Source organism: Sapajus apella, unplaced genomic scaffold (assembly GCF_009761245.1).
Source record: "Sapajus apella isolate SASKATOON/1434 unplaced genomic scaffold, GSC_monkey_1.0 scaffold76, whole genome shotgun sequence".
NCBI classification, from domain to species: Eukaryota; Metazoa; Chordata; class Mammalia; order Primates; family Cebidae; genus Sapajus; species Sapajus apella.
In genome coordinates, this window is record NW_022437016.1 from 9,698,724 (window position 1) to 9,720,523 (window position 21,800).

The 21,800-nt window shown below is 59.7% G+C and overlaps 1 protein-coding gene across 1 annotated transcript; it reads left to right on the forward strand.

The window, feature by feature from the left end:
* Positions 1-825: 825 nt before the first annotated feature.
* ADGRD2 (adhesion G protein-coupled receptor D2) lies at positions 826-21,346 on the forward strand. The gene is given in 20 exon segments (XM_032251569.1): positions 826-1,558; positions 2,459-2,529; positions 2,877-3,089; positions 3,398-4,039; positions 4,369-4,467; positions 4,857-4,942; positions 5,216-5,500; positions 7,052-7,163; positions 8,524-8,647; positions 9,027-9,132; positions 11,540-11,695; positions 12,468-12,571; positions 12,809-12,911; positions 13,207-13,360; positions 13,700-13,833; positions 13,910-14,025; positions 15,023-15,143; positions 19,658-19,699; positions 19,784-19,865; positions 21,110-21,346. Coding segments are annotated over 20 exon segments (2,937 nt in total). The 5' UTR covers positions 826-1,472; the 3' UTR covers positions 21,211-21,346.
* Positions 21,347-21,800: the final 454 nt, after the last annotated feature.

Here is a 21,800-nt window from a genome sequence, read left to right on the forward strand (position 1 = left end):
AATCAGGTGCCATGCCTTAGGTCAGAGTCATCATGAACTTAGATGAACCTGGATGGATCTATCTGCCCGCAAAGCCTGGCCCTGAGGTCATTCAGTCTAACCTCCCTCCTAACCAGGAATCTCTGCTACTGAGGCCAGGGAGGTATGGCCCCAAGTCCCTACTCCATACGTCCATGGGGGATCTTTGCCTCTGCATCCCCCACCCCCTCAGCTTCCCTCTGCAGCCCTTGTCCTGGCTCTACCCCTATTCCCTTCCCCAGACAGGCTCTCCCTGCCCTCCCTGCAGTACCTTTAGAATGGCCTGGATGAAGACCCAGAGAGCCAGGTTCAAGGCCCAGTTCAGCCACTGGCCTACCCAGCGTTGAGAGCTCTCAGTTCTTCTCTGGAAAATGGGTACGCCCTTCCCCAGCCCTTTCTGGCAGCAGGTGGAAGGTACAGGAGAAGCATCCTGCAGGGAGCCGGCTCAGGGCAGGTTAGGCCAGGCACTAAGTGCTGCCCCCTCCCCGACCATCTTCCACTGGTTCGCTTTGGATCTAAGTCTCACGAGTGGCCCCTTCTAATCGGGTGAATCGAACCCGTGTGTTTGGGGGAGAAGTGACAACAGGCCCGGGGCGAGTGCCTGAAGCTCTCCTCCCACCCACCGGGAGACAGGTCTCTGTCCGGTGGAGCCAGGTCGGCGGCCCAAGAGAACGGGGTGGGGAGTTGAAAGGGGCGTGGCCAGGGGAGGGGTCACCTGTGGCCGAGGGGCGGGGTCTCCTAGCACCGCCCCGGGCACCACCCAGGGCCCGCCTCCGCCTCCCCGACTTCAGTCCCTGCAGACGCCTCGCAGACGGTGAACAGCCACAGGCGCCAGGCCAGGCGAAGCAGCTGAGCAACTGGAGCTGGGAACAGGGGAGGGACCAGCGGGTGAAGGGGAGGCCCCTGACTCAGGCCCTGGCGCCTCGCGGAAGAGGGACGCACAGTGGCGGACAAACTTCGCATCTCTCTCTCGGACCTCAACGAGTTGGTGAGCAAGAAAAGTGGGTGCCAAGGGGCTTGAAGGCGCGAATGCAGGCAGAGGTGAACGAGGGAGTGCTTCTCAGAGTCCAAAATGCGGGAGCCACCGCGTCCTCCGGTGAGGGGAGGACTTTGGTGCTGTCTGGAAGAGGGAAAAGTGGTCAATGATCACTGGTGATGGCTCAGGCGCCATCACCAGGTGGCAGGAGGCCGGGTGGCAGGACACCGTTTCTGAGGCACATTTGTGTAATGCCAGGGCTGGAGCAGAGACCCATGAGGCTCTTCCCTGCCTGCAGAGTCCCCCAGGTTGCCGGGAGTGACCCCCAAATCACCCAGGGTTAGCGTATCCCCGCTGAACACAGTGCCTGGCTGTGGCACACCCACCAGCAGTGCTGGATGGCTGAAGGGACAGCAAGCTGAACCTGGAGGAGGTGCCACTGAGAGACGGGGAGGCCAGTCCAGGCAGGAGGGATGGCATGATCACAGGTCCGGAGAAGGGAGACTCAGAAATGGACGCATCTTGGGGAGCAGGGGAAAGGTGGCTGCACTGAGGAGCAGTGGACAGCTGAGGCCAGGGAACTCAGCAGAGGCCTGACCAAGCAGAGCTCTGAATGCCGAGCAGAGAACCCCAAAGAACACAGAGAAGCCCACCTAGCCCTGAGCTTCCCCCATCCCCCGCAGGGACCCTGAGCTCTGTTTTGCCCCTCTCCGGCCAGCGCCTGCTGCTGCCTCCCCCTCTCCCAGCTCTCCAGGGAGACAGTGTTTCCCTGCTTCAGTCCTGAAGGGGCTCCTGGAGACCATCTTTTGTGCAAGTAAATGTCATCCCCAGTGCGTGGCCACCCCATCCTGGGCTCCCAGCCCACTGGTTGGCTCCCAACTCAGTGGGGTCTGGGAGCCAAATAAAGGGCAAAGGGACCCTGCAGAAGTCCAAGGGGGAAGCGAGGCAGGACTCCGAGCTGCTTTCCTCTCGCTTTGTTTTTTTCCTTAGTCCATGCTGGCCCGCCTGTGACCCCTGCTGTCTGTCACCTGCTCTGCTGGATCCAAGATGGCCCTGTGGTGCTACTGTCTTTTCTGCCTTTTGGTACCTACACCTCTGGGAGGGCAGTGCCAGGGAGGAGGTCAAGGGGACTCACAGCTTGGAAGGTTCCAAGTGGCCATCCCACCTCATGAGGTCACCACAAAGGTCACGCAAGATGAGCCCCAGCACAGATGGAATAAAAGCCCTCACTAAGGGCAACCATGCTTACTCATCAGCCTCTTTACTCCTCTCCCAGGGAAAAGGCTCAGGGCTGCGAAGGGACCTCCCAAGATCACACTCGGGGTGGTGGGATTTAAATCCAGGTCTGACTGCAGAGCCTGCAGCTTCCACTGAATCCCACCCCCAGCCACCCCCAGAGTAGGCATTCAATAACTGCAAGTGTGGGGGAGGGCAGCCCCAGCCTCTGCCTGTCTTCTTCTCTCCCAGATCAGGAGTCTCTCTGGGACCCCCTCCAATTCCCCAGGTGAATCAAGGAGCCCTTGGGCCCCAGGTTGGTATGAGGGATCCCCCAGGGAGGGTTCCCATCCCCCAGCTAAGCAAGTCTGTGGTCCAGGGGGTGCACCAGCCTAGGATGCAAAAGAAGGGACAAAAGACATTTGGTTCCACACCCACCAGACCAGGCCCTGCAAGGAAAGCTTCACTGGTTTCCACCTCACTCCCGCCATAGTGCAGACGATGAAACAAGCTCTGCAAGAGGACAGGACTCAGGCGGCCAGACATGGCCAGAGTTCACCCCATCCAGGCCTGAATGACTCCAAGCCGTGTCCTTAGCTCCGCCCAGCTCTGGAAGGGTCAGTTGCCCACAAAATGCATCCCACGCTGTCTCTCCTATCATTTTCAGCCCCCGTGGCCCCCGGCGAGGTGGTGGAGACTGCAGGTGGGGTGTGCAAGTTCTCTGCACAGCGGCTCAGCTGGTGGCAGGCCCAAGAGTCCTGCGAGCAGCAGTTTGGCCACCTGGCACTGCAGCCCCCTGACGGGGCTCTTGTTTCACGGCTACGCGACCCGGTCTGGATGGGCCAAAGAGAGGCCCCTCTGCGGAGACCCCCGCAGAGGCGTGAGTGTGGGCCCCTGGGAAATGGGAGCAAGGGGCAGAGGCTCTGGTGACCTTCAGAGATGACAGCCCACAGTGACCACACTTGCAGAATGAGCCGGGAATAAGACCCTATTACATCTCCAGCTTCCCTTGCCCTGGACTGGACATCCCGGCCTGACTCCTGGGCAGCAGAATGCTAGCCCCCATTTCCTCCTTCCTGAGTCTGGGAGGGACCCCAAAGCCTGGAAGGGTCCCGCCCTTGCAGGGGCAGGAGCAGGACCGTGTACACAGGTGAGGAAACTGAGGTCACGGCCCACGTGTCCCCGCAGGTATGCACACCACCGCCGCGCTGGTGTTTGGCCAGAGGACGGCTGACCGGGCGGCGCGGCTGCGGAGCCCCCTGCCCGAGTTGGCGGCGCTGACCGCGTGTGCTCACCTGCAGTGGGACTGTGACTCGCCTGACGCCGCAGCTCTCTTCTCCGTCGCCGCACCAGCGCTGCCCAACGCGCTGCAGCTGCGCGCCTTCGCCGAGCCGGGGGGCGTGGTGCGCGCTGCGCTGGTGGTGCGTGGGCACCACGGGCCCTTCCTCGCCGCCTTCCGCGCCGACCGCCGCTGGCACCATGTGTGCGCCACGTGGGAGCAGCAGGGCGGGCGCTGGGCGCTGTTCTCCGACGGGAGGCGGCGCGCTGGGGCGCGGGGGCTGGGCGCGGACCACCCGGTGCCGTCTGGCGGCATCCTGGTGCTGGGCCAGGATCAGGACTCTCTGGGCGGCGGCTTCTCGGCGCGTGACGCCTTCAGCGGCAACCTCACTGACTTCCATCTGTGGGCTCGGGTGCTGAGCCCCGCGCAACTGCAGCGGGCACGGGCCTGCGCGCCGCCCCACGAGGACCTGCTCTTCCGCTGGGACCCGGGCGCTCTGGACGTCGCGCCCTCGCTGCTGCCCACGGTGTGGGTACGCCTTCTCTGTCCCGGTACGGGCCGCCCCGCCTCTGCCCCACCCCATGGCTGTGAATCCTTCCCTTCAGTCCCTGGGACTCGACCCACCCCTTGCCAACCAAGCCACACCCAGCTCTGGCCACGCCCTCTCCGGGCCAGCTGGCTTGCGAATTCAGCATCAGCTTGATCCCAGCTGCCTGGGGCTCTACGCTCGTCCCCTGGCCGCCTTACCCCAGCCCCGTGCCGGCCACAGTGTCCCTCTCTCAGGTCTCACATTGTCCCCTAACCCCGGGGCAGTGCATCCTGGCTCGCCAGGGTGCGCAGGACTCCTAGAGAACGCTGACACCTCCCCCGGCCCTGCCAGTGCCCTCCGAGGAGTGCCCCACATGGAACCCAGGACCTCGCACCGAGGGCTCGGAGCTCTGCCTGGAGCCGCAGCCCTTCCTCTGCTGCTACCGGACAGGTGTGCCCTGGCTGTGGCCCTGGCCTCTGCTGAAGGGGAAGCGGGTGTGGAACGGGGTAGATTGAGAAGAGGGTGAGCTGTTGACAAAGTCTGGGAATTCAGAGTCTTCTCAAAGCTTTCAAGGTCTCCATGGAGCCTAGCCTACAGAGCAGTGGGTCCAGACAGATCTGAGGGTGAATCCCAATTGTGTGACCTTGGGCAAGCTCTTTGGCCATTCTGTGCCTCAGTTTCCCCATCTAGAACACTGTATGTAAGGCTCTGGACACACAGCCATCAAGGTGCTCTTCTTCCCCTGGGCAGCACGTGGTGGGTGGAGGCCCCCGAGCAGGCTGGCCACCTGTGGGCAGGGGCGTTGCCTGGGGTCCAGCCTGGCATCCCCTCCTCTGCAGAGACCTATCGGCGGCTGCAGGATGCCCAGTCGTGGCCTGGCCAGGATGTTATCAGCCGAGTCAATGCCTTGGCCAATGACATTGTGGTGAGCTCCCTTACAGGGGCTGGAGAGCCTGGGGGCTCCGTGGGTCACGTCTCTGTACCTCAGTTTCCTCCCCTGTAAAGGGGACACACGCCTGATGTGTCTGCAGGAACTGAGGCCATTCAGGCTCCCTATTTTATAGCCCCTGAGAGTTGGAGGCTTGTGATAAGTTTGATGGGTGCCCACCAAGAAGACCCTGGCAAAGCCCAAGTGTGGCCCCTGCAGGGATCCCCTCATGACAACCAGACCCAGATTCAGTGGCTCCTCTGCCCACAGCTCTTTCCAGATCCCCTCTCTGAAGCCCGTGGGGCCCTGTCCCCGGCAGAGGCCTCCAGCTTCCTGGGCCTTCTGGAGCATGTCCTGGCGATGGAGGTGTCTTCTCTGGGGCCAGCCGCACTGCTGGCTGTTGTGTGCTTCCTGAAGAGGGTGGCGGCCATCGGGGCTGGGGAGCCAGAGCTGTTGCTGACAGGGCCGTGGGAGCAGCTGGGCCAGGGCGTTGTATCCGTGGCCAGCCTGGTCCTGGAGGAGCAGGTGGCTGACGCATGGCTGTCCATCCGTGAGGTGAGGCTGGCAGGGCTGGGTGGGGCAGGGGCCTGAGCTGTAGTTCCACCCTAGCCACCAGCTGGGTGTGTAGCTGTAGGGGAGTCAGCACCTAGCTCCAGGCTCCATCTCTCTGCACCCATCGGGAGAAGCTTCTCTTTTGTCTATTTGATAAGTTGAACTTCCACAAGCAATTGTACTTGAGGCCGGGCGCGGTGGCTCCTGCCTGTAATCCCAGCACTTTGGGAAGCCAAGGCAGGTGGATCACTTGAAGTCAGGAGTTCAAGACCAGCCTGGCCAACATGGTGAAACCCTGTCTTTACTAAAAATACAAAAATTAGCCAGGTGTGGTAGCAGGTGCCTTAATCCCAGCTACTCGGGAGGCTGAAGCAGGAGAATCGCTTAAACCTATGAGGCAGAGGTTGCAGTGAGCCAAGATTGCACCACTGTGCTCTAGCCTGGGTGACAGAATGAGACTGTCTCAAAAAACAAAACAAAACAAAAACGAAAACAAAAAACAATTGCACTTGAACAAAAGCTTCTGCAGTTAAATGAAGTGGTGAAGAGCTGCCAGTTAGTAAGGGCCTCCCTCATCTCCAAGAATCTACTGACACCTTAAGTGGGGGAGCTATGCCGAGTGGACGGTCCGCCTTGTCTGCCTAAACAGCCCAGACACTCTGGACAACATTAGAGGTGCTATCCAGATGCAGAGGCTGTTGGAAACTTCATTCTGGCAGAAGTGGCTGTCGGCCTGGGAGTGATCAGCCCAGAGCAGGGAGGGAACAAGAATCATGGACAGTGCCTGCAAATTCTCTGGGGCTGAAGGAGCAAACATGGTCCCCCGTGAGCCTCAGGGGACAGAACTGGGACTAAGACATGGGGGTAGGGGAAACACGGCATAACACAGGAGGCTGGTTCTATGGAATGGTGCACCATGGGTAATGAGCTCCCCAACCTGGGAAGTGTGCAAGCCCACAGTTGATTAGGGATCCAAGGCACTGCAGTAGACTGGGGAAAGCTAGGCTGAAGTTCAGTTTTCTCCCCTGGGGAATGGGGATGATCACACCGCCCTTGCTAAGGCAATGGAGAGGCATTAAGGGATGAACAGTGTGACTTGCCCAGCACAGAGTAGGAGCCCCATAAATGCATGTTCCTCCCCTCCCTCCCTGCTCCCACTACCCACACCCCCATGGCTTTCCTTCTGGAATGTCAGTGTTGCGCACCCATTATAGGTCTAGCACTGAGCCTCAGTGAAGGTGGAGGCATGGCGCAGCCTTCAGAGTGTGCTGTAGTTGGCAAACAGGCCAGCAGGCACAGAGCGCTCGAAGGTTTGACTGGAGGACGGCGTGGTTGGGAGACAGAATTGGACCAGTCGAAAGAGGCTGGGGCAGGCAGGGCATCAAATGTCAACCTGAGGACCCAGGACTTGATCCTGGAGGCCCTAAAGAGCCACGGAGGGTCTGGAGAGGGCGGGACCACCTCCCAGATCATGGAGCATTTTCCCCAACGCTCAGGGCAGGTGGCAGTGGGGTGCAGAGTGTGACAGGGAGCTGAGATGTCGCGTCCTCACAGGTGGTTGGCGGGCCTATGGCCCTGGTGGCGAGTGTGCAGCAGCTGGCACCGCTGCTGAGCACCACGATGACCTCAGAGCGGCCCCGAGTGCGCATCCAGCACCGCCATGCTGGTAAGCCTGCACCCACCAGCCCACACGGCTGGACCCCGCCCTCTTTCCTCAGCCCTGGTGACTGGGAGCTGTCTGTGCCTTCACAGACACTGCATTCTGTTTACTGCCTTTGCCCATGCTGTGCCCTGCATCCAGAATGCCCTCTCTCCCTTGATCTCCTATACCTCCTTCAGAACCCTGGGTGGGCATCACTCACTCTAGGAAACCTTTCTGTTTTAGCTCTCTCCTCCTCTAAGAGATAGTTCCTCCCGCCTCTGTTACCCCAGAACCTTGAACGTGTCTTTCCTTGCACTTCTGGTAATCACATAATGGGATGATGTCCCTCCACGGGACACTCCCTGAGTGGTAGGGCTATTTCTGAGCCGTCTCTCATCTCCGGGCCAAGCCCAAGTGCACACTCAGCGACTGTCTATAGCCCGAGTGGGGGTGCACCTGTGGTGGAGCTTCAGGTACAAACCCATGTCCCTCAGGCATCCACCAGTTTCTGTTGACTCATCGATATTCACATCCTGCCTCTCGGTGACCCCCCTTTCTCAGTGGCACCCTTCCCCTGGATTTGAAAAAATCAGATTTGCTTTGGGCAAGTCGCTGCAACTCTCTGAGCAGGAATGGTGGCCTCCTAGGCCTGTGGCAGGAAGAGACGGATGCAGACCCTGCCAGCTGGGCCTGCTCAGCAGAAAGACCTCCATCCGAGGTCCAGCCACAGCCTCATTTCCCCCAGGCCTGGAGGTGCGGAGCTTACGTTTGAGGGAGGCCAGCAGGAGCGGCTGCTTATTTACGATGCCCGGTGGGCGTCCCGAAGGCCCCGGTCACATCCACATTCCTACGGGTGAAATGAGGCGACTCCTTGGGAAAGGTGGGTGAGGATGAGGGGGTGGCCAGAGCCCTGTTGGGTTCTGGGTCAAACCTCAGCTCTAACCATTGCCAGCTGTGCTGCTCATCTTTCAGAGCCTCAGTTTCCTCGTCTGTAAGATGGGCACATTACTATTTGCCTTGTGGCTTATGAGGTTAAAAGCACCCACCGCATAGTGGTGTTCACTTAGTCTCCTCCACTGAAACACACACGTCTTTCAACAGGAGTGGGTGGTGGGGGGAGAACCCTTCGCGTGATACCATGCAGGGGTGGGGGATTGGGCAAGGGGCAAAGGGACTTGGAGTTGTGAGGCTAAGCACATGGATTGTGGCTGGTTGGAATTTAGGCTCCGCCACATCATAGCTGTGTGATCTTAGGGAAGTCATTTAACCTCTCTGAGCCTCAGTTTCCCTATCTGTAGAATGGGGAGAGCATCATCCTCAGGGCCAACTGGTGGTGCTTGCCCAGCCACCGGGTGTTGCCTTGGTGCCCCTTCCACTCAGCCAGGCCTCTCTGGAGTCACCGTGATTCACAGCTGGTTCACCTCCAGAGTCTTCCAGCAGACCCTGTGGGGGCTGGGTCTAGAGCCCCAGGCCCCCGCCAGCTCAGAGAAGGCAAACAGGGTGCAGAGGTGAGTAGGTACCACCTGGAGGGCTGTGAGGGCCTGTGTCCCCTCCCCAGGGAGGGCCAGGGTCCCCATTCTGGTGGCCAAATGTGTCCTTAGCAGCCCAATGCCCACCCTTTCCCACCCCTGCCCGACACACACACACTTCTGCACCTCCTGGAGATGAACATAACTCAACTCTTGTCTGGGGTTCTGGCTTCTGTGTTAGGACTTACCCAAGTTACCAGCAAGTCCCTAAGGCAAGACTGAACCAGGTGCCATAATTCTTGCTATCTCTTTGGACACACAGGCTGCCTCCTCCACCATAGGGACCTGGGTGACACGCCCCAGCCAGGCACCATCCCTCCTCCACAGCCACCCTTGAAAGCTCTCAATCTTCCCACAGGTTCCTAAGCACCCAAGTGGGGTCAGCCATCATCTCCTCTGAAGTGTGGGACGAAACTGGAGAGGTCAGCATGGCCGTGAACTTTCATCTGCAACACCAGGCCCAGGTACTGGGTGGCGCTTCTGGGAAGCCGGCATCCTGGTGCACTTATCCTGGCTCAGTTCCCCCAACCCCCAATATTTATTCCTTGGACAACCAAGGACTAATAATGCACGCAGAATATACCTGCGAGGTACCTCCATTGCCCTCGAGGGAATGGAGAGGGAAGCTACTGGCTGCAGGGTCACCTTCTGGCAGGGGCCACGGATACACAGCATCCATTTAATCCTCCAGCTGCAAAGAGGTCAAGACCAGCCTGGCCAGCATAGTGAAACCCCGTCTCTATTAAAAATACAAAAATTAGCTGGGCATGGTGGCATGCGCCTGTGGTCCCAGCTACTCAGGAGGCTGCGGCAGAAGAATCGCTTGAACAGAGGAGGTGGAGGTTGCAGTGAGCCGAGATTGCGCCACTGCACTCCAGCCTGGCAACAGAGCAAGACTCCATCTCAAAAAAAATAAATAAATAAAATAAAATAACACTATGTCCATCACTAGGCGACTACTTTAAAAGTTTTGTAGGTCTGGGCGCAGTAGCTCACGCCTGTAATTCCAGCACTTTGGGAGGCTGAGGCAGGTGGATAATGAGGTCAGGAGTTCAAAACCAGCCTGGCCGACATGGTGAAACCCCATGTCTACTGAAAATACAGAAAAGTTAGCCAGGCATGGTGGTGCACACCTGTTGTCCCAGCTACTCAGGAGGCTGAGGCAGGAGAATCGCTTGAACCCGGGAGGCGGAGGTTGCAGTGAGCCAAAATCACACCACTGTACTCCAGTCTGGGCGACAGAACGAGACTCCATCTCAAAAATCTCTCCATATCTGGCCGGGTGCGGTGGCTCACGCCTGTAATCCCAGCACTTTGGGAGGCCGAGGCGGGTGGATCACAAGGTCAAGAGATCGAGACCATCCTGGTCAACATGGTGAAACCTCGTCTCTACTAAAAATACAAAAATTCAGCTGGGCATGGTGGCATGTGCCTGTAATCCCAGCTACTCAGGAGGCTGAGGCAGGAGAATTGCCTGAACCCAGGAGGCGGAGGTTGCGGTGAGCCGAGATTGCGCCATTGCACTCCAGCCTGGGTAACAAGAGCGAAACTCCGTCTCAAAAAAAAAAAAAAAAAAATCTCTCCATATCAGTAGCCAGCGGCCTGTGTGTTCACCCTACCAGATACAGTGTCACAAGGAGGAGAGAGGGGCAGTTGCTTAACCGCTCCTCGGTGATGTGACGGCTGCTCAGCTCCTTCCCAGTTTTCCACCTTGCTTACCATGCTGGAATGAGAGTCTGCACTCCTCTCCTTCCTCTGCCTCCACTCTGCCCTTTCACCCACGATGCATGGTGGGCAACTCCCCTGTCCCTCAAACCCAGAGTCTCCGGTATCCCTGCCTCCTCCTGATCTCTCTCCTTGCCCGTCCACACTCACACCTGCCCCGTGTCCCCCAAGCTATGCTCATGCACCGGTCCTGTCCCTGTCTCCTGCCCCCCAGGCCTTCCATCAGAAGCTGGTGGAGCCTGTCTGTGCTTTCTGGAACTTCAGTATCAGGTGAGTTTCCATTTGCAGGCTCTTTAACCAGGCTGGAGTGCAGTAGCACAATATCAGCACACTACAACCTCCGCCTCCTGGGTTCAAGTGACTCTCCTGCCTCAACCTTCCGAGTAGCTGGGATTACAGGCAGGCACCACCACCCCCGACTATTTTTGTGTTTTTAATAGAGACCAGGTTTTGCCATGATGGCCAGGCTGGTCTCAAACTCCTGACCTCATGTGATCCACCCGCCTCAGCATCCCAAAGTGCTGGGACTACAGGTGTGAGCCACAGAGCCCAGCCTTTAAGACAATTTTTTAAAAAGACATCGACTCTGCCTGGGGATGAGGTGGGACGCATGGTTTTGGTTTTGGCCTTCATTCACCATCTGCCTTTCGGGGGTGACTCCAGGCTCCTCCCTGCTCCAGGACAAGCTGGGGCAGGGGGATGTATTACCCGGGGGGTAGTGAGCTCCCTGTCACAGGAGATATGTGAAGGAGGAGGCGCTCACTCTGTGAGGTGCCTTGGAAGAGACTGATCTTGTCAAATGGGTATTGAACTTGATCTATCTGAGGCCAGGGCCCCAGGGCTCTTGACGGAGCAGAGCAGAGCAGGCTCCAGGGATTAGCCTGGCTCCCGGCCTTAGACCTTTAGCTGAGATAGGGAACCTTGGTCCCAGGGGCTCAGTAATTAATGAAGTTGATAAATGGCAATCACTGGTATCAGCCCTACCCTCCTGCCATCCTAAGAATGTCAAGTACATTTTACAGGTGAAAAACTGGGGCCCAGGAAGGGGCGGTGACTCGCCAAGGTCACGTAGCTGCTTAGAGGCAGGGCAGTGACTGGCCTCTGCTCGCCCCTGGCCCCTCACCCCCTTGTCCACCTTATCTCAAGAGCCCTTTGTTCCCTCCCCATCCCCCAAGCCCATATACAGAGGGTGCCTGGGCCACCACAGGCTGCTCCGTGGCTGCTCTGTACCGGGACTCCACCGCCTGCTTCTGCAACCATAGCACCAGCTTTGCCATCCTGCTGCAGGTCTATGACGTACAGGTGAGTGCAGGTGGGAGGGGGCGTCGGGAGGGGGTTCTCAGCCGGAGGTGAAGAAAAGAGCCAACAGGTAGTAAGAAGAGGCCTTTGGCTGGACACAGTGGTTCATGCCTATAATCCCAGCACGTTGGGAGGCTGAGGTGGGTAGATCACAAGGTCAGGAGCTCAAGACCAGCCTGGCCAAGATGATGAAACCCCGTCTCTACTAAAAATATAAAAATTAGCTAGGCATGGTGGTGGGCGCCTATAATCCCAGCTACTCTGGACACTGAGGCACGGAATTGCTTGGGCCCAGGAGGCGGAGGTTGCAGTGAGCCGAGATCATGCCACTGCACTCCAGTCTGGGCAACACAGTGAGACTCCATCTCAAAAAAAAAAAGCCTCTGACGGATGCCAGCTTTCATAGATCGTTGGGGACAGGGCTGGGCACAGTGGCTCATGCCTGTCATCCCAGCACTTTGGGAAGCCTTGAGCCCAGGAGTTCAAGACCAGCCTGGGCAACATGGAAACCCCATCCCTCCCTGTGGCCATGTCTGTCAGCGCTCTGAGTAGCTGTCCGATCAGTGGAATACGGGTGAATTGGGATCAGTCTAGGGAGAGCCAGCAGGAGAGAAGGACGTGCTCATGCCTGCTTATTAAACGCCTACTGTGTGCAGGCCTGGGCCCTGCTTTGAGGCGAATGCAGCGTGGGGGGCCTTAGAGTCACCAGGCAGGGCGAAGTCTGGCCTGGCTCGGGTCTGGGTGGTGCCCGGAGGTTCTCTGTCCCTCCACACAGAGAGGCCCTGAGGAGGAGTCGCTGCTGAGGACCCTCTCGTTTGTGGGCTGTGGCGTGTCCTTCTGTGCTCTCACCACCACCTTCTTGCTCTTCCTGGTGGCCGGGTGAGGAGAACGCACCACTGTGACCTGGTGGCCTGGGCCCTCCCCGCCCCGCAACGGCCTCCATGTCTCCATCAGTCGGGTGTCCATCCTTGCCCCAGAGAGCCTCAGTCTGAGCCTCTCCTTAGGATGTGCTGAGCCCCGCAGAGCTGCCCATTCAGGGGACCAGGCGGGGCAGGCCCTACAGGGTGTGAGGATTGGCAGTGGTGTTCTTGTTAACTGACTCCTCTGCCCCTCCAGGGTCCCCAAGTCGGAGCGAACCACAGTGCACAAGAACCTCACCTTCTCCCTGGCCTCTGCAGAGGGCTTCCTCATGGCCAGCGAGTGGGCCAGGGGTAATGAGGTGGGCAGCCAGTGGGTGGGCTGAGAGCCAGGGAGGCCTGGGAAAGTGCCTGTGGGCTTTTATGGGGTGACCCCCCGCCCCCCAACATTTTCACGTGGCTTCATTTCCTGGGGGAGGAGAAGGACCCAGGGAAGAAAGGCCCTGAATGGTGGGCAGGGCCCAGGCTGCTGTCCAGAGGCCTTACCCACTGGAACCTCTTTGGGTTGGCAAGGTCAGGCTGGGTATGGGGCCCCAGGGCCAGCCTGCACCTGCAGCTGACCTTGGACCTCTGTGGGGACCCCCTGCCCTCCCACAGGTGGCGTGTGTGGCTGTCACCATTGCGATGCACTTCCTCTTCCTGGTGGCGTTCTCCTGGATGCTGGTGGAGGGGCTGCTGCTGTGGAGCAAGGTGGTGGCCGTGAGCATGCGCCCTGGCCCACGCATGTGGCTCTACCACGCTACCGGCTGGGGTGAGGCCTGCTCTGTGCCTGTGCTCTACCTTGAACCCCAGACCCTGCCATCTAACATGGCTCTCGCCCAGCACTCAGCACCCAGCACTCAGCATCCAGCACTTAGCATCACCCAGCACCCAGCACCACCCAGACCCATCTCTGACATGACCTCAATTCCTCAGTTCTATTAACTTTCAATTTACCCAACCCCATTCCTCATCATCCTCCTCCACCTCACTGCCTTCCTCCCCATCCCCAGTGCTGTCTCCACGAAGCTACAGCTTGCAGGGTGGGGCCTGGGTCCTGGAGAGGAAAGAGCAGGTGACCCGGCCCTGAGGCCCCTTCTCCCTCCCCTAGGCATGCCAGTGGGCATCGTGGCGGCCACTCTGGCCACACGGCCCCATGACTATGTGGCCCCCGGACACTGCTGGCTCAGTGTGCACACAGACGCCATCTGGGCCTTCGTGGGGCCTGTGCTCTTCGTGCTGACTGTGAGCCGGGGATCTGCAGGGGAGGGACGTGTTGGGGACGGGGAAGTTCCCTCGCCCACTGACCCCAGGTCTCCAGGCTAACACCTGCATCCTGGTCCGTGTGGTGATGGTCACCGTGTCCAGCGCCCGCCGCCGTGCCCGCATGTTGAGCCCACAGCCCTGCCTGCAGCGGCAGATCCGGACCCAGATATGGTGAGGGCTTGGAATGGGGGGACAAGAGGAAGCAAGGAGTGCTGGCGCCAGGCAAGAGGCTCACTGGGCGAGAGTGCGTGCAACTCTGTGTCCAGAGCGTGGCCATGTGGCCGTGCCTGAGTCTGTATTATGTGGGTGTACACAAGTCCCTGCCTCTGTTTCGCACACATGCGGGCTTGTCAACATGCACCCCTGCGTGTCACATGTGGGGATGGCCACTGATCCGTGTGAGGGGTGTGGACACCAGCCACTGTTCGGAGTGCATTCTCTGCAGAAGGTACTGATGGCCTGCAGGGAATAAAGTAGGGGACATGCTCAAATCAGGTTAGCCCCAGAAGTTCAGGTTCAGGGTGAGAGGCTCTGGGTCCCCGTGCCTGCCAAAGACCCCCATTGCCCTCTGGGGTCACGCTGGTGAGAGAGAGGGATCCACTGGCCTTCTTTCCCAGCGCTGCCTCCTTGCTGGCCTTCCCTTTCCCCTCCCATCCTCCACCAAGTACAGGGCAGCCCAAGCCGGGGGGTCCCCAAAAAGCCAGGGAACCCCAGGGCCCTTAGAGAGGAAGAAGGGAGTCTTTCTGACCCCATCCCTGCTGGTCCTACTGCTCAGGCCTCAGTCCCCACTCTGGACAGCTGCCACCCCATTCCTTCCAACCAAGTTGGGGGCTGGGACCCCATCTCCCAAGTGTCACTACCCTACTTCATGCCACCTCTGTCTTTGAGGAGGGGGCAACAAAGTCCAGTCAAAGGTCCTGGCTCCCCCAGGTCCTGCTGAGCCGTGGTCCTCCTAAACCCTGCTGAGCCGTGGTCCTCCTAAATCCTGCTGAGCCGTGGTCCTCCTAAATCCTGCTGAGCCGTGGTCCTCCTAAATCCTGCTGAGCCGTGGTTCTGGCCCTCAGCTCCTGCCCCTCTCTAGTCACTTACAGGTGCTGCTCTCCCTGGAACCCTGCAGGGAGCTCCCTAGGCCCCCCAACCCCCATCAGCCCTGTCTGCTCTCCTACAGGGCCACAATGAAGCCTGTGCTGGTCCTGCTGCCCATCCTGGGCCTGACCTGGCTGGTGGGCATCCTGGTGCACCTGAGCCCTGCCTGGGCCTATGCTGCCGTGGGCCTCAACTCCGTCCAGGTACCTCCACGCCCCAATCTTCTGGGACAAGGCCTTGATGCGCATGGAAGCTGAGAGAGGATGACTGGTGTGCCAGGGCCTGGGGAGGGGTGAGCTCTCCATCCTGGGAGGCATTCAACAGCAACTGGGACATTCTATCAAAGAAGGGGTTTTGAGGGTGGGAGTGGGAACAGGCAGCCTCCAATCAACCAGCTTTTAGGGCCCCTCTGCCAGCTGGGGAGGCTGAGGCCCAGAAAGAATGCGCTTGGACACTCAGAGTCCGGCAGAAATTCCAGCCTCCAGGCTGATGCCAGAGCCACTCAGTTCTTGCCAGGAGGCTGGGGAGGGGACACAGGGCATCAGTCACCTCCCCTTGGGGTCTGCGGCTGCTGGGATGGCAGTTTAGAAGAGGGTTTGGTGAGAAGGTGGGTGCTCGACCTGCGTTAGGAAGGGCCTGGGCTCCCCGGCTCCTCATGGCCTGTGTTCTGGAGCCACCGGGAGGGGGCCACTAAGACCCTCTCAGCAGACTGGCATGTCTGTGGGGGACCAGAACATTAACTGAAGTGACAGCTGGGGGGCTGGGTGCTGGGAGTCAGGGAGACCCACTGAGGCCCTTCCCGGCCCCTCCCTTTCCCTCGACCTCCCTGGACCATCCCCCCCAGGCACATTCCCATCGCCTGCACCCACTACCCCCTGCTTTCCCAGTGCAGGTCCTTCTCAGGGCCAAAAGGTAGGTGTGTGAGGGCCCAGGCTGGACCACACAGGCTCAGGAAGTCAGGTGCAACCCCCCCGGGTCGGTGTGCCCTCGAGCTGGGAACTCTCCCTCTTTTCCTTGGAGAAGGGGGCCGAGGTGGTAACAGAGGCTCATGGTGCCTGGGTGCTCCCTAGACCCTGGCCAGGCTCCTGTTTTTATCTCCCAACAAGCCTTGTAAGTGGGGAAACTGAGACCTCATGAGGTCCCTTGCCCAAGGCCCCCCAGGAGGCAACAGTCATGCCGGGGCACCACTCCAGAGCCCGCATTTTCAGCCTCAGGGCATCCAGCTATGGCAGCAGATGGGTCCAGGCTGGTCCCTGGGAGGGTGCTGGGACCCAGTTGCTCATTCATCTGTGTGCCCTTCATGGCTTGCCCGTGTGTACCAGGCACTGTGCCTGGTGCCGGGGCCACAGCAGCAAATGAGGAGCAAGAAGCCCCTGTATTCGTGGAGCTGCCTTAGAAGAGCAGGCAGACCATGGCCACGATGAAGAAATGAAGTGTTAGGTGAGGGGACAAAGCAGGGGAGCCCTTCTTCCAAGCCCCGCTCCCTGCAGCGCTTCATGGCTGGGCTCAGGCTTGCTGGGCTTCTCTACCTGTCACACGGTGGGGCGGGTGCGGCACCTTGTTGCCATGGTGATTCCTCCAGCTCTTTGCCAGGTGCCCCCTCTCCATGACATGGGGGGTTCCCTGATGCTCTCCATCCTCACCTGTGCCCCTCAGGTGGGCAGACACAGCCATGGGGCAATGCCACCGTCACGCTGGCTCGGCTCCCTCCTTTCCCTTCTCTTTCTTTCCTCTCTCTCTCTCTGTCCCATCTGGTCTCTGAATCTTCTCTGGTTCTCTCAGGCTCTCCCTGTGTCACTGTCCCCCTCTCCCTGTGCCCTCCGGCCGTGGATGTTTGTCCTGGCACTGACCCCAGCTGGCTCTTCCTGGGCCTTTGTGTCTCTCCACTCCTCTCCTCTGTCTGTCACCTCTTTTTTTTGTGAGATGGAGTCTCATTCTGTTGCCCAGGCTGGAATGCAGTGGTGCGACCTCTGCTCACTGTAACCTCTGCCTCCCAGGTTCAAGCAATTCTCCTGCCTCAGCCTCCTGAGTAGCTGGGATTACAGGTGCCTGCTACCACACCTGGATAACTTTTGTATTTTTAGTAGAGACGGGGGTCTTACCATGTTGCCCAGGCCAGTCTCAAACTCCTGACCTCAAGTGATCCACCCGCCTCGGCCTCCCAAAGTGCTGGGATTATAGGCGTGAGCCACCGCGCCTGGCTGGCTGACACCGGCCTTTTTATCTCTGCCTCTCCATCTCCCTGCACGTGACCCTCTCTTGCACCTGCTAAGGCAGCCTCAGATCGCCTTTGGGACACTCTCCTGGTGAGTGAAGGCCAGGAGAGGCTGCCTTAGGCAGGAGCTCAAAAGGCAGGAGTGGGGTCTGGGCTCCGCTGCTGACAGTCGCCTGACCCTCTTGGGCTCAGGGCCCTGTTCTCTCTGTCCCTCTCCCCAGGCCCGGCCTGTCCCTTCACCTCCCCTTTCATCACACCAAGGGCCTCTCTGTCCTCCCCCCGCACTCCACCTCCATCCCTGGCCCTCTCTCACTCTCTGTCTGTCTTGGGCATAAGCCGGATACATCCCACTCTTAGGGGGTGACCAAGTGACCAGGGAGGAGGCCTGGGACTCGGGGACGAGACTGTCCAACCTCATTCACTCTCCAGAAGTAATTTGTGTCCTTCTGGCCCGTGCTGGGTTTTGTCGAGGGAGAGCAAAGCCTCACTTCTATAACCAGCTGTGGCTCACACTTACCCTGGTGGACCGAGCCTTGTCGTGAGGTTTGGACAAGTGGCACCAGGCCTCAGTTTCTACGTCTCCATGAAGGGGATTAGATTCCCACCTGCCTCGTGGGTTCGTCGTGGGGTTCAGCTGACATAACATTTGCCAAGGCTACACACAATCCCTGGCACGTGCTAGGAGCCCACAAGGGTGAGCTCATTTGTTCAGTTGTTCAACACGCACTTCCCCAGCACCTTCCTAGCCAGGGCTGGCCTGCATGCTGGGGGACATGGAGGTGCCCAGGATCAAAGAATTCTGTGACGTTCTCGGCCTGAGGGAGAGACAGACATCAAAACCACAGTGTGTCATGGCTGAGGCCGAGAGACAAGGGACTCTCAAGGCAGTGTGGGGACAGAGGAGCAGCTCCTCAGAGGCCGCATGGGCCTCCTGGAGGGGGTCACTCTCAGCTAAGACCTGACGGCTGCATGAAAGGGGGAAAGAATGTTTTAAGCTGGGGTGGAGGGGTCATGGTGGGGTCCAATGGTGGAGAGATACGAGGGGTAAGGTTGGTAAGAAATGGGCCAGAAGGGAGCGGGGGGGCAGACAATGTGGGGTCCACAAAGCTGCTGCAAAGAGCTCAGACAGCGGGTGCAGTGGCTCACGCCAGTAATCCCAGCACTTTGGGAGGCCAAGGCAGGCAGTTCACCTGAGGTTGGGAGTTCGAGACCAGCCTGACAAACAGGGAGAAACCCTATCTCTACTAAAAATACAAAATCAGCCAGGCATGGTGGCGAATGCCTGTAATCCTAGCTATCCAGCCTGGGCAACAAGAGTGAAAATTCTGTCTAAAACACACACACACACACACACACACACACACACACACACACAGAGCTCAGATTTTGTCCCAGGGGTAGTTGGGAGCCATGCAGGGCATCCAGCAGGTGCTGGTGTCCTGGGGTAGGCATTTAGAAAGATGCCTTTGGATGGTGAGAAGGCAGAAGGAAATGGGATGAAGACGGCAGTGCAGAGGCTGCAGAGAAAGAACAGGCTGGGTGTGGGGACCTGGGAGGCTTCGGGGTCTGTCTTGGAGAGTGGGGTGGTGGTATCATCTTAATTGGTGCCTGGGCAGCAGGAGGACCAGCCAGGCTCTTGGGCCCCAGCTTTCAGCCCTGGGAGGCTGGAAGGCCCCAAGGAATCCCAGGCCCTCACCTGTGTTTCCCACCCCCGTTCCCCCCTCCCCCGGGCTGCAGCACAGGAGCAACTGCCTGTGACATTGCCCAGGGGGGATCCCAGGACGGATGGCCTCAGAGCTGGGCCACCTGCTGGGCCATACTGGAGCTTGGGACCCATTCCTCTGTCCAACACCCCCAGCTCCTGGTCTCTCCATCAAATGGGGAGAATGAATCCACCCCTGCCACTGAGCTGCTATGAGGGTCAAGTGAGAGCCCAAATGTGATGGTGCGGGTGGGTGGTGAGGCCTTCTTGGTACCCCAGTTGTGGCGGTGGGGGGGGAGCTGACTCCGCCCCAGCCACTGTGTGAGTCCCTCACATGCATCCCCTCAGGAGGCAAGTCCCGGCCTCATCTTCACTTTCCAGAAGAGGCAGAGGCTCAGGGAGGTGAGGGCCACTCAGCTAGAGGCGCAGTGAGAAGGCACTCACAGGGCTGTTGTCCCCTGACCTGACTGGGCCTTAGAGCTTAGGTCCCACTCCCTACCCCTTGGTGGGGCACAGAGGACTGGCATCAGAGATGCTCCCTGGTGGACAGAGGCTGAAGGCCGGCGTTGTATGGGGCAAAGTCCCTCCTGGTCCCGTCCTGCTGAATGCCACAGCTGCCCCTCCGCAGGTGGGTGCCAGAGCAGGGCTGACTTCATGCCCATCAGCCAGTCTTGGGCATCTCTGCAAGTGTCTCTGCCCCGGGGGGAGGGGCAGAACCCCAGGCAAGGCCAGGCTGTGGGGGATGGGACGGGGTCGGGTTCCCGGCTGAGGCTTCACCCACTCCCTGGGTCTGTCCTCAGGGGCCGTACATCTTCCTGGTCTATGGTGCCTGCAATGAGGAGGTGAGTCTGGGGGTGCTGGCTGCAGGGAGTGGGGTCCAAGGGGTGGGGAGGGTCCCCGGGCCTGACCTCCAAGTGTTTCCCCAGGTGCAGAGCGCCCTGCAGAGGATGGCTGAGAAGGAGGTGGCTGCGCTGCTCAGGGCAATGGGGGTGTGGGTGAGGGTGGGGGGTCCCCCGGGCCAGGTCTCAGCCCCCACACCCTCTCCTTTCAGTCCTGTGCCAGCCCTGCCAGCAGGGGAACCAGCCTGAGGCCCCCAGGTCCCTGGGAGGCAGACCGAGGCAGCCCCGGGGCCTTGGCTCCACCCCGGAGACACATAGCTCTCAGAGGTACTCTTAGCACCCATTGGGAGCGCCGCCCAGTGCCTCAGTTTCCCCAGCACTCAGGTAGAGCTGGGAGGACAAGGTCCTATTGGCCCATCTGAAAAAAGGAAACCAGGGCCCTGGGACTTGAGGAATGTCCTGTCACTCGCTCCCCACTGCTAGGAAACCCAGGCTCCTGGGGCCTGGCCCAGGCATGGGGCTTGTCCAGGTCACCTTCCCTGGGGCTCCATGCAGACGGGTTTGGGGAACTCCTGGAGGTGGTGAGTAAATGGGGTCAGACCCTGAGTGGGGCATGGGTTGAATGACCTCAAGGCCAGGCCAGGGGTCCCCATCCTAGCTCCCAGTACCCCCTGTATGCCCTGGCCTTGTTCCCCTCCCTCTCCGGGCCTCATTACTAATCTGTGGGGTGAACCTTGCAGTGGATTCACAGCGAATTTGATCCTGAAGGTCCCACTCCCGGGATGAAAGCGCAGAGAGAGGGCTTCCTGCTTTCGTGTCTCTCCAAAGTGTGTGTTTTCCCCATTAGGGACCTATGGCCCTGGAAACCCCTCAGCCTTCTCCTCCATCGCAAACCCCGAGAGACAGGTGAGGCTGCAATAGGGTGGGCCCCACAGGGCTCTGCTAGGGGGTGGCAAGGCCAGCAGGCAGGATCAGGAAGCCACAGGGCTGGGGGTAGGGCTGGGGTGGGGGCTTCCCCGGGATCTGTTTCTCTGTTCCTGGGTTGAAGGGTCCAGGGAGGGGAGCTGCTGGCCGCAAGCTGGCAGAGGCCCCTATAGCCAAGGGCCCCCAGGGCAAGGGGCAGCAGAAGGAGTGGGGGCCACCCCTGTGACAGCCCCTCTGTCCTCAGGCTGTGGAACTGACAGCGTTCAAAGCTTCAGGTACAGTCCCCACCTCAGGGGGTCCCCTCTTTCCTTTTTGGGACTGTACCAGGATGGAAGTGATTTGAAATCAATCATGCCCAACCCCCGACAATTGCAGAGGCCCTCTCTTCACTTGGCAGGTCCTCTGGGAGCACTGGGGGCCTGGTGGGGAACAGGCAGTGCCCCTTCGGAGGGGTTCATTAGAGAATAGGTCGTGGAACCCTATTGAGAGCGGGTGCTGCCAAGGTACACAGCCTGCCTTCCTCTGTCCTCCCCCCATCTCTGCCCCACAAACCCAGTACACCCCCTCGCCCTCTGAGGGCCTCGTCCTGATGCTGTGGGATTCAGAGCCTTCCAAACTCACTGAGGGACAGCGCTTTCCTCCAAAGCTGTGGGTCCCCACCTAGACAGCTGATAGGGGAATGGCAGGTGCTGGGGGACTGTGGGAGGCTGAGGACACCCCAGGTGCAACTCAGGGAGAGGACTGAAGCCTGAGGAGCTCAGCTGGGCCCAGGGGAGCCATGGGACCCTGCCCGCTGGCCGCCTCCCTCCATCTGAAACCCACACGCCCCAGCCTCAGCCAGGTGACTGTTTCCAGCAAAGGCAAGAGCCGTCTCCGCCAGGCTCCCCCCAGGGCCAGGCTCAGGCCTCAGCCCAGGCACTTGCTGATTCTGATCCAGTGACAGGAAAGTGGAGGTGCCTTTCTCCACCTATTGCGCAGATGTGGAAGCTGAGGCACAGAAAGGGGCAGCCGCTAGCCAGAGCCCGCACAGAGCCAGGGCCAGTCCCCCACTGGTGCAGATGGGAGACCCTAGGAACAGCAGTAGTCACGTGGGTGTAAGCTAAGGCCACATGAACCTGGGTCCGTGGGATCCCAGGCCCCGGCCAGGCCCCACCCCCGGCTGGCGTCTCGGTCCGGGGAG